The following is a 12510-nucleotide window of genomic DNA, read 5'->3' as shown; positions in this document are numbered from 1 at the left end:
CCGGGAACAGCAATTCAAATGAGTCGTCTTTCGACCATTTTCAAAAAAATGAAAAAGGTTGAAACTTACAATTTTCAATTTTCAATTTCTAATTTTCGCACGCACCAAAGTAAAATTGCAAATCCTCTTAAATCGGTAAGAATGATTTTATTTCAAAGAGTTTCCTTTCTCTTCATTTGTTCTTCATCAAATACGTACAAAATGCGTGTACGTAGCGTCCAACCAATTTATTGAAAATTGAAAATTGAAATCACCTTCAAAGTGCAATTTTCATTTGAATGAAATAATAACCAATTTTTAATATTCGTTTTTGCAGACAAAATTTTTATTTTACCGATTTTTTACTACGGTTTTTGCGGTCAATCATTTCTCAAAAATATGAAAATGCATTTTAGCACAAAAAGCATTATTTAAATGATTGAAATAGAATTTTATTCTTCATATTCATCTTAATTGAAAATACCAATTGACAGACTAATTTTAGTAAAGCTTCTATTATTTGGTTATTAATGAAACATAACTCTGTAATGCGTGTACGTAGCGTCCAACCAATTTATTGAAAATTGAAAATTGAAATCACCTATAACATGCAATTTTCATTTGAATGAAATAACAACCATTTTTAATATTCGTTTTTGCAGACAAAATTTTTATTTTACCGATTTTTTGGTACGGTTTTCGCGGCCAATCAAATCCCAAAAATATTAAACAGCCTTTTGGCATAGAAAGCAACATTTGAAATGTTTCAAATCGAAAATTATTTTTCATTTTTATCTTCGTTAAAAAAAAAAGATTGACGGCCCGTTTTAAATAAAGCTTCTGCTATTTCATTATTAGTGAAACATAATTCTGTTTCGCCTTCTTTATATTTTGAATCAGAAAAGCAATTTTCAGTAAACACAAATTAAGCTTTAATCAATTAATTGTTTCATTCATAAGATTTGAAGACACAAGTTCGGGTTTACTTTTATTGAACGTTCCTTGTTTCATATTTTGATTTTAATTCATTTTTTAAAAATGATGTTGCCATTCTCAACAAAGCATAAAAATAACTTCAAGTCTTCAACTTTATTCTATCTTAACATAACAAAAATGGTATTTCTTCCAATTTTTGTAAATATAAATATAGGATAATTTTGACATTTGAAGGAGAACAAAAATGATGAGAATCGAAATTCGTTAATACTAAATCATGTACAACTAATTTAAAATGAATTCGCTGTTCATTTTGTTACTTGCGAAAATTGAAAATTGAAAATGGTAAGTTTCAACCATTTTCTTTTTTGAAAATGGTCGAAAAACGACTTACATGTTATTTCAATTTCTTTGCTGTTCCTGGCCCTCTACCGGCCAGTGGGCGAGCAGCGATGCGTGCGAGATTTTCGGCTTCCGTCAACGCAAGAACTGCGGTAAATTAAAATGTAGTTGTCTTCCTTAGTCTCTGAAGAGTTTATGCGGCAAATGGTTGTTTTTGAAGGAAAACACACCGCGAGATTACTTTGAAAGACTTGTTTCCTGATCATAATCTGTCAGGATTAAGCGAGAGATCAGTGCGCAGATTTTGTGAAATACATGAAATTAAGCGACGCCACACTACACGCCGAACAATGACCAATGATCAGTACAACATATACTGTTAACATAACGAGCACTAGTAACGCTCAAAATATGCCCTTAAACAAAAATCCTTATAAGCGTCTAGAAACTCCTGTCGATGCTGGGTCATGTTATAATATGACACCACACACCGGATCGCTCACTACAGTCAGTCAATAGAGTGGCTAAGGGGTGGACCATTTGATATCCTGGGGGGGGGGCTTGGAAGATTGGTGGAGAGCCATATTTGTTTCCCACGTGCTTCACCATGAATTATTTTTTTTCTACAGGGCATATGCTGGCAACTTTTTTTTTCACTTTCCTTCTTCGAGATATATTTTTTTTTACCAAATTTCGGTGCAATGTTTGTTTGCTTGGTTTTTCACACCCAGTACAAGATGCTGTTCTATCGCACATAGACTATATTCAAGAAACTAAATAAAGATATGTAAATACATGTACATTTTTGATTCACTTTACAAAAACATATTTGTAAAATCATGTACATTTATGGCATTTACTTGTCAGTGTTGTCCTTACATTGAAAGTAGCCGGGTAATTTAAGAAAGTAGATGGGTGGAGTGCGAGGGAGCGAAGTGACTGAGCGGCGAGTGAGCGTAGTGAACGAGGGGGGGAGAGCGCGAGAGGGGGGTGTCCCCCCTCTCGCAAGGCAAAAAATGAAATTTTGGAGTGGAAATGGTTTTCTCTGGTGGCATCTGAGGTGACATTTACAGACTGAAACAGTACTTTTGTTGTGTGTCTTAGACGTGGCTCACATACAACAAAACAAACAAACATGATTTTGTTTTGTTTGTATTATTTATGACACACTTATGGTTTTATTTGCAGTGAAGATGTAACATTTAATCTTAAATCACCCGCTGTCTGCTCATTTCATTGCCCATTTCCCATTCTTCATTACCACATAGTAGTTTCCCCAAAACCATCAAACTCATTTTTGTTAAGAAAAACATTGGTAAGATAATTCACTATAACAGTGTTCGCATTTACGAATAAAACATGAGTATATAGAAAACTCATAACAATGAAAAAATGTGTAGAGAGTCGATCCAATGCGTAATAATATTACGCATTGGATTGAGTCTCTACGCATTTTTCATTGTTATGAGTTTCTATACGCAAACGATAATAGTAAAATGTTTGCAGGCTGTCTCTCTTCTTGTGGTATTTTGACAAAATCCATACATTCAGATTTACACATTTCTGGAAAACACTGGTGAGCAATTTCAATTTCAGCATACTTCCTCTAATCAGAAGGTCATGTATACTGTACGATTGTTCATATTCAGTTATTGTTCCTCAAGCTTGAAATGGTTTATGCTTTATAAAACTCCAGCGCTACTGCTTGATTTTTATTGATGCTGCAGTGTGCATCGAACAATTGCCAAGATTTTTTTTTCCGAGTCGCAATGGTCCATAATTGTTTTTCCATCAGCCACTTAAAGCCAGATTTTTTTTTTCGAGCAACTCCACCTGGCATCTTTTTTCCCCCAAATCTTCCAAGCCCCCCCCCCCCCAGGATATCAAATGGTCCACCCCTAACTCTCTGAACTCTCTCAATAACGAATCTGGCTTCTCCTCCTCGAGGACGAAGATGACTTCATCACACAACCAAGCGGAGGGGATACAAAACAAGAGAGCGACTGATGAAGGAACCCCATTTTTGGTTCCGAAACACCATTGAGACGAATCACTCAATCAACAAACCGGTTTACCGGGAACTCAGATTACATGACTAGGGTCTAATTCACGTGCCGCGTGCCAGGGACTCGTGAGAAATTATAGGAGGGAGGGCCTAATTAAAAAGAGTATACGGAATCTAGGAATTGCGTTAGTTTATACATGCCCGCAGTATATTCAGGCAACACCACAATACCCATCTCAACACTACCTTTGTTGCGCCAAACTTACATAAGTCGGGGATTGAAATTGATTAGATGGAATAAAGTCTTTAGAGTTTGACCAATTTCGACACCTCTACAATGCAGAGTCTCTGGTAAGCGTCACAGTGGTTAACTGGAAGTACATTTGTTTATGCATGGAGGTATAAAGTGAGAGTCATCTTTTGCCCGTGATTAGGACACCAAGACTGGCCAAGACTGTATGGTGTTTCGAAAATCAATGTTGACCTGGCCTGACACGAGTATGCCTATCGCGTTCATGTTAGGCCTGCCCGCAGCCTATGTGTTGTGGAGGGACTGTGGTTTACTTGCACGCGTGCGAAATACAGCGTTTTGGTAACATTTTGATTGATGTAAGTTGGCAGGATGGTGGACTTGTCCACAAAATAAACCTGTTTGCAACGTTTTTATTGATACCTGTCAATAGGCTATCGCCCATACCAGTCAGAGTTCGATAGACACCATAGGACCTAGATATTTGCAATATAGCAACCTTAACATATGGTCTACAAAATCGATGTACGGAATTTTGATTGATCAATTTTTAATGTTACAAATTTACGTGCAGTGTGATTTTGAAAAATACTGGCCTCCTCCCTATAATTTCTCTTGAGTCCCTTTCTGCATATGCACGCTGGTCATTCGCTGGTCCCCATTCATGCATTTAGAAGGCGGCGTTGAAGCCCGAATGTTGATTTGTTCATGAAAATGAATCAATGAATTAAATTGGAGTGAAAATTCACCTACTTCTGGCTCGCGGCGCGTGGCACGTGGCACGTGAATTAGGCTTTAACCCTAGCTCTGCATGGCAGGGCTGTGTGTTACCGGCGTTACACGGCCTCCAACCACATGTGGTGGGAGGCCGTGTAACGCCGGTATCACACAGCCCTGCCATGCAGAGCTAGGGTTAAAGCCTAATTCACCGGTGTCTCGCCATGTATTCCACTCAAAATAAATGCAATGATCCTTTTATTCACCATATCGTAATACTAACAATTTTGGTAGAGCCGATGTGTGGAGTAGTCCTACGAGTACGCCGTGGGAGGCGGCGTAGCAAAAGCCGGACACTCTCGCCATACTCGTAGGGCCAATGTTTAGAGTTGCCCTCAATTTCCTTTATCGTCTTCGGTGGCCAGTCTTCCGCAGCACATGCAGTGAGCGCGGGAACAAGTATGCGTTGCGGAAACTGGAAGTCTCGTACGCATTGATGCTGCTCACCCACTGGCCGGTAGAGGGCCGGGAACAGCAATTCAAATGAGTCGTCTTTCGACCATTTTCAAAAAAATGAAAAAGGTTGAAACTTACAATTTTCAATTTTCAATTTCTAATTTTCGCACGCACCAAAGTAAAATTGCAAATTCCTCTTAAATCGGTAAGACATGATTTTATTTCAAAGAGTTTCCTTTCTCTTCATTTCGTTTTTCATCAAATACGTACAATGTCCCGTAATAAATTTTACGAATCTTGAAAATAGTACTATTTTTTTATTTTAAGATTAGGTAATATTTTGATACTGGTAATGATTTTTTTGTTTTGTTGAAAATGAAAACATCATTTTAGGATACAAATTATGATATGAAAACAAGCAAATTCCCTTAAAAATAATCCAGAACACGTGATTTTGAAATTTAAGAAATAAAATAGAATTAATAGATTAAATTTCATTTTGTTTTCACTGATAATTGCATTTCGGATTCAAAATATGAACAAGGCGAAACAGATTTATATTTCATTAACAACCAAATAATAGAAGCTTTATTAAAATTGGTCTGTCAATTGGTATTTTCAATTAAGATGAATATGGTAAATGAAATTCTATTTCAATCATTAAAATAACCCTTTTTGTGCTAAAATGCATTTTAATATTTTTGAGAATTGATTGGCCGCGAAAACCGTACCAAAAAATCGGTAAAATAAAAAATTTGTCAGAAATAACGAATATTAAAAATTGGTTGTTATTTCATTCAAATGAAAATTGCATTTTGAAGGTGATTTCAATTTTCAATTTTCAATAAATTGGTTGGACGCTACGTACACGCATTCTCTGTTTCGCCTTGTTCAAATTTTGTATCCGAAATGCAATTATCAGTGAAAACAAAATGAAATTTAATCTATTAATCCTATTTTATTTCTTAAATTTCAAAATCACGTATTCTGGATTATTTTAAGGAAAGTTGCTTGTTTTCATATTATAATTTGTATCCTAAAATGATGTTTTCATTTTCAATAAAACAAAAAAAAAATCATTACCAGTATCAAAATATTACCTAATCTTAAAATAAAAAAATAGTACTATTTTCAAGATTCGTAAAATTTATTACGGGACATTGTACGTATTTGATGAAGAACAAAATGAAGAGAAAGGAAACTCTTTGAAATAAAATCATGTCTTACCGATTTAAGAGGAATTTGCTATTTTACTTTGGTGTGTGCGAAAATTAGAAATTGAAAATTGAAAATTGCAAGTTTCAACCTTTTTCATTTTTTTGAAAATGGTCGAAAGAAACTCATTTGAATTGCTGTTCCCGGCCCTCTACCGGCCAGTTGGTGAGCTGAATCAATGTGTACGAGACTTCTGGTTTCCGCAACGCATACTTGTTCCCGCGCTTACTGCAAGTGCTGCGGAAGACTGGCCACCGAAGACGATATAAAGGAAATTGAGGGCAACTCCACACATTAGCCCTACGAGTATGGTGAGAGTGTCCGGCTTTGGCTACGCCGCCTCCCACGGCGTAGCCAAAGCCGGACACTCTTGCCTAGCTCTGCATGGCAGGCCTGTGTGTAACGGCGTTATACGGCCTCCCACCACAGCCGTATAACGCCGGTAACACACAGCCCTGCCATGCTCGTAGGACTACTCCACACATAGGCTCTACAAAAATTGTTTAGTATTACGATGTGGTGAATCATTGCATTTATTTTGTGTGGAATACAAGGCGAGACACCAGTGAATCGACAGTGCTTTGACCCTAGTCATGTGATCTGGGTCCCCGATAAACCGGCATGTTGATTGAGTGATTTGTCTTAACGGTGTTTCGGAACCAAAAATGGGGTTCCTCCATCAGTCGCTCTCTTGTTTTGTATCCCCTCCGCTTGGTTGTGTGATGGAGTCATCTTCGTCCTCGAGGAGGAAAGGCCAGATTCGTTATTGAGAGAGTTCAGAGAGTTAGCCACTCTATTCATGCTATTAGGCTAACTGACCATAGTGAGCGATCCGGTGTGTGGTGTCATATTATAATTAACATGACCCAGCATCGACCGGAGTTTCTAGACGCTTACAGGTTTTTTGTTTTACGGCATATTTTGAGCGTTGCTAATGCTCGTTATATTAACAGTAAATGTTGTACTAATCATTGGTCATTGTTCAGCATGTGGCATCGCTTAATTTCATGTATTTCACAAAATCTGCGCACTGATCTCTCGCTTAATCCTGACAGATTATGATCAGGAAACAAGTCTTTTAAAGTACATGCTATCTCGCGGTGTGTTTTACCTTCAAAAACAACCATTTGCCGCATAAACTCTTCAGAGACTGAGGAAGACAACTCCATTTTAAATTTACCGCAGTTCTTGTGTTGACGGAAGCCAGAAATCTCGCACGCATCGCTGCTCGCCCTCTGGCCGGTAGAGGGCCAGGAACAGCAAAGAAATTGAAATAACATGTAAGTCGTTTTTCGACCATTTTCAAAAAAATGAAAATGGTTGAAACTTACCATTTTCAATTTTCAATTTTCGCAAGTAACAAAATGAACAGCGAATTCATTTTAAATTGGTTGTACATGATTTAGTATTATCGAGTTCGATTCTCATCATTTTTGTTCTCCTTCAAATGTCAAAATTATCCTATATTTTATATTTTACAAAAATCGGAAGAAATACCATTTTTATTATGTGAAGATAGAATAAAGTTGAAAACTCGAAATTATTTGTATGCTTTGTTGAGAATGGCAACATCATTTTTCAAAAATGAATTAAAATCAAAATATGAAACAAGGAACATTCAATAAAAGTAAACCCGAACTTGTGTCTTCAAATCTTATGAATGAAACAGAATTAATTGATTAAAGCTTAATTTGTGTTTACTGAAAATTGCTTTTCGGATTCAAAATATAAAGAAGGCGATATAGAATTATGTTTCATTAATAATGAAATAGCAGAAGCTTTATTTAAAACGGGCCGTCAATCGGTTTTTTTTCAACGAAGATAAAAATGAAAAATAATTTTCGATTTGAAACATTTCAAATGTTGCTTTCTATGCCAAAAGGCTATTTAATATTTTTGGGAATTGATTGGCCGCGAAAACCGTAGTAAAAAATCGGTACAATGAAAATTTTGTCTGCAAAAACGAATATTAAAAATTGGTTATTATTTCATTCAAATAAAAATTGCATTTTGAAGGTGATTTCAATTTCCAATTTTCAATAAATTGGTTGGACGCCACGTACACGCATTGTACAATGTCCCGTAATAAATTTTACGAATCTTGAAAATAGTACTATTTTTTATTTTAAGATTAGGTAATATTTTGATACTGGTAATGATTTGTTTTGTTTTGTTGAAAATGAAAACATCATTTTAGGATACAAATTATAATATGAAAACAAGCAACTTTCCTTAAAAATAATCCAGAACACGTGATTTTGAAATTTAAGAAATAAAATAGAATTAATAGATTAAATTTCATTTTTTTCACTGATAATTGCATTTCGGATTCAAAATATGAACAAGGCGAAACAGAGTTATGTTTCATTAATAACCAAATAATAGAAGCTTTATTAAAATTGGTCTGTCAATTGGTATTTTCAATTAAGATGAATATGAAAAATAAAATTCTATTTCAATCATTTAAATAACGCTTTTTGTGCTAAAATGCATTTTAATATTTTTGAGAAATGATTGGCCGCGAAAACCGTGCCAAAAAATCGGTAAAATAAAAATTTTGTCTGAAAAAACGAATATTAAAAATTGGTTGTTATTTCATTAAAATGAAAATAGCATTTTGAAGGTGATTTCATTTTCAGTTTTCAATAAATTGGTTGGACGCTACGTACACGCATTCCTGACTTGGGGTATTTCTCGCTTCTGTATACTCGTCTATGGGGCGAATAGTCCCAGAGCTGAATAGCTCTCGAGCGACTGTGGTCAATTTTATACCAGCCTCATCAAAGAACTGGACTTTGTGCAGGTCTTGTTCGTGCAGAAAGTTCACGAATTCATTGCAGTAGGCAATATTCGCATCAGTGAATTTCTCACAAGCATTGGCGTCAATTTTTTGAACGTCCAGGGCCCACCCAACAGACGTGTTCTCACAGCTTGTCCAATCGTACTGATGGAGATATCACCATACTCCGCTATCTTCCTTGAATAGCCCTGTACGTCATAGATGGCCGAGAGCGTTTTAATGTTTCAACCAGTTCAATGTCACCATCTTTAAGCTTCGGGTACGATCCCCTGTTTCCCTTTATTGGTTTACATGATACAAAGCGGCGCCATAATTTTCGTACCCCTTGATCACTAAAACGAAACTTTTCAGCGACCTCGCGAAATGGAGAAAAATTACCAGTAACTGGATCTCCAAGCAGCAGTATTTCCTGTACAATACAGTTCTGCAAATCTCGGGAGGTCGTTTTCCCCCTTTTCAATCTCCATCCAGTTAAACTTACAAATTATATTCTGCCATGTCGCTAATTATGCCGGTCTGCTGACGTGAACTTGGCCGTCGAAGCTGTTGATAAGCCTTGAAAGCGTGCAACAGAATATTATCATGGTGGGCGTGTCTTTGACTTTGCGGTTTGGCGAGTGAATGTTTTTGGTTTCGCGCCACAATGTTTTGGGTTTGGCGCGTTAAACTTTTCATGTGACAAGTTGCCTGACAGCTCATAAAAAGTTGCAGTCAGACGCGCTGACGGGGATGCTTATCTTTTCACGCATTGAACACTTCGGTGAACTGCGCAGTATAACTTTCGCAAACGTACCTTGGATAAATATGTTTACTTTGTTGTACAGGATCCGGTATAGGACCCTTTGAGCGCAGTTCCAATTGCCAATAGAACAATAGAAAATATTCAAGTGATGCAAAAGTGGTATTCAATTATGTCAATGTAACAATCGATGACAACGAAATCTATTGTACGTCTAGACAATCAATGATATTGAAGCAAACTTGCACCAAGTCCCACCCCTTGAAAGCAGTCATTTCCGGAGTCATCACAATGGACAATAGTGATGAATCATGTGACCCACTATACAGGTCATGGCAGGTCACTTGGAAAGACATAAGTATCGTAGACTGTAGGTGTTTTGAGTCAATTGGTTCTGTAAGCTTATTATCATTACTTGCCCTGAAGAAACACAGTTCAGACGGAAAAAATGGCGATGGCAGGTGGATTGAAGTCTCCTGAACCGGCTACAGAAGAAGTACAAGAACTCCTGAATGGAGTAAGTTAAAATGTATATCTCATGTTCTCTGTACAGTGGAAATTAGTGCTAAGCGCAACCGCTTTGGTAAATCCACTGCAATTTTTATTTTCCATGGATTATGGAATAGTCTTAGAGTTATTCATATGGCTGGTCCTTGATATGATGTCTTATATTTGAATTGTTTGTTAACTCCTTTGCAATATTTAATACCAGCTAGTTTGTTTAGTCAATAGTCAGCGCACTTTAAAGTGTTTCCAATCTCACATGTAATTGGCGGTATCAGCCACTCCATATTGTGGTGGTACAAAAAATCTAAGGTGTCAAACTGGTTGGGAAAAAATTCATGCGGAAGATTCACTGGCATCTAATATTTATTGCAGTAACTTTCTTTATCATCACTACCGTCTCCTTCAGATCAAAACGGAAGTCGAAGAAAAAGTTGGGTCGAAGTTTGATGTCTATGCGGCAAAACTATATTCAACCCAGGTAGTGAATGGCGTGAACTATTTTGTCAAGGTAACTAGATTCAACTTCATTCATCCTGCTTGGTTCAGTAAACAACCACTATTGATTACATTAGAAGGGCACATAATTGTTTTCATTTTCTGTGAAGTAAAGTCACCTGATGAAGGACAGGAAACAATAACAGTTTGAAACTGTATACATTTTTATTATGAGTGAATCACCATCCCACAAAAGGTCAACAATAGTGTGCTGCTTGTTTATAATCAATAACAACATTTCGATCTGACTGCAACCCCATTGTTTGTAGTCTTGCCTCAAGGTCAGGCCTCTGGTGTAAGGCTATTTTGTCTACATAGCACAATGTGTGTATGATATGAATATTCATCAATGACAATGAGTCATTCCCACTGAATTTGCATAACAAAGTCTTACCTCAAGATCAGGCCTCTGGTGCAAGGCTATTTTGTCCACTTTGCAAAATGTGTGTGTGAGTGTGTACATGAGAGATATGAATATTCATCAATGACGAGTCATGCCCATTGAATGTACATACCAAAGGAAATCATGAATACGCTTTGCATAATGAATACAGTAATATCGCTCATTATATGCTGCACTTGCTAGCTGTCTAACCTACAGGTCAAGTCTTTCAAAGTTTTAAGTCAAGACATGAATATTCACCATTGATAATGAGTCACAGCAATTGTACATGCATACTTATCATTTGCACTTTCCATAGATATGTTAGGTGGTATATGTACTGCAAGCATTGCATGACATGCAGGGTGTGGTACACAATCAGTAAATTTAGTTCGTAACTTTTGTAAATAATTGCATACAAAACCAAAAATTTCTTCCAAATACCTTTACACACACCATTGAAGCACACTCCATATGACATCAATAAGAACCCTCACTCCAGATTTCTAATAAAGAAAATAACATGTATATCACTTTCTTACAATGGCAGGAAAGAATCACATTTATTCCTCTTGTGGTACCAGCACATTTATGTAGACAATTAAGTGCATATATACGATGTTCTCTGCATCAATTTGCTTGGTCACTATGAGTGTCCTTCTACACTCTTTACCTCAGTATGTCCATGTCTGTGTGTGACTGGAGATTATTCATATGACGATCACAATCTAAATACATTTCATTTTTATCAGGTTTACATTGGAAATGACAAATACATCCACGTCAGATTTCACCAAGCATTGCCGATGGCTGGTTCAGTGGTCACTCTGACGGCAGTACAAGTGGACAAAGCCGAAGCTGACCCGTTGATTTATTTCTGAGCAAAGCTGCTGTCATCCCTTCATTCAAATTTCTCAGCAAGATGTTAACATCCATCACACAGTACAATAAACCTTTGTGAAATTTGTGGCATTATCTTAGAAAAAAATCAGTTTTCACTGCATTAGCATCACATACACTATATGGTAATGCTGCAGCTTCATTTCAGCTGTTTCCCGATGTTATAAAAATAATATTGCTTTTGAAATTTTCCATGTACCAAAGTCTGAGTTAGGGATAATGGATACTGAAAACATGAACATGACAATGAAACTGATTGGGTTTACGAAGGAAGGGACTCAAATCTATATCAATTATTGTATGCAAATTTGCTGGTTATATATACCACAGTTACACCATTGAAGCCGTGAGTATATGCTTGTTATCCAGATTTTGTTTTGAAATGTTTGTGGTTCAAGACCTGTCCATTTAACTTTTATTTGCAAAGCACCATCTATATTTAGTAATGTCTACTACAGTCCATTCTTTTGTCTTCCTTGAAAAAGTTGCCAAATTTTATTATCCATTCCGATTGACTTATCTAATCTTGTCTCTTGCAGGCAATGCAACTTTCACAAATCCCATTCCATTTGATTTTATTTGTTGTGTTTCTCTTAGATCTGTTATCGTTTCCTTTTCAAAAGTCTTGTTGTATACCATTTCTTTTAGGACAAAATAAAAATATACAGTACTCCATGAAACTATGACCAACTAATTTTATATTGTCATTCTTTTAGTTATTTTTTTCAGGAGAACAGATAGTTTGATAGATATGTTGATACTCTTTGGTGTGCTTTCGCTTTTTTAA

At 36.4% G+C, this 12510-nt stretch overlaps 2 protein-coding genes across 2 annotated transcripts in view; both read left to right on the top strand.

Moving 5' to 3' along the window:
• LOC139142158 (biotin--protein ligase-like) overlaps positions 1 to 12510 on the top strand; it is a 635662-nt gene that overhangs the window by 401657 nt on the left and 221495 nt on the right. The gene's annotated exons all lie outside the window — the stretch shown is intronic.
• On the top strand, positions 9780 to 12403 carry LOC139142146 (cystatin-B-like). The gene is made up of 3 exons (XM_070711991.1): positions 9780 to 9956; positions 10353 to 10454; positions 11576 to 12403. The coding sequence occupies exons 1-3, from the start codon at positions 9888 to 9890 to the stop codon at positions 11702 to 11704; spliced, it is 300 nt and encodes a 99-aa protein (XP_070568092.1). The 5' UTR covers positions 9780 to 9887; the 3' UTR covers positions 11705 to 12403.

Source organism: Ptychodera flava, chromosome 10, assembly GCF_041260155.1.
Source record: "Ptychodera flava strain L36383 chromosome 10, AS_Pfla_20210202, whole genome shotgun sequence".
Classification (NCBI taxonomy): Eukaryota; Metazoa; Hemichordata; class Enteropneusta; family Ptychoderidae; genus Ptychodera; species Ptychodera flava.
This window is presented reverse-complemented; position numbering and strand designations above follow the sequence as displayed.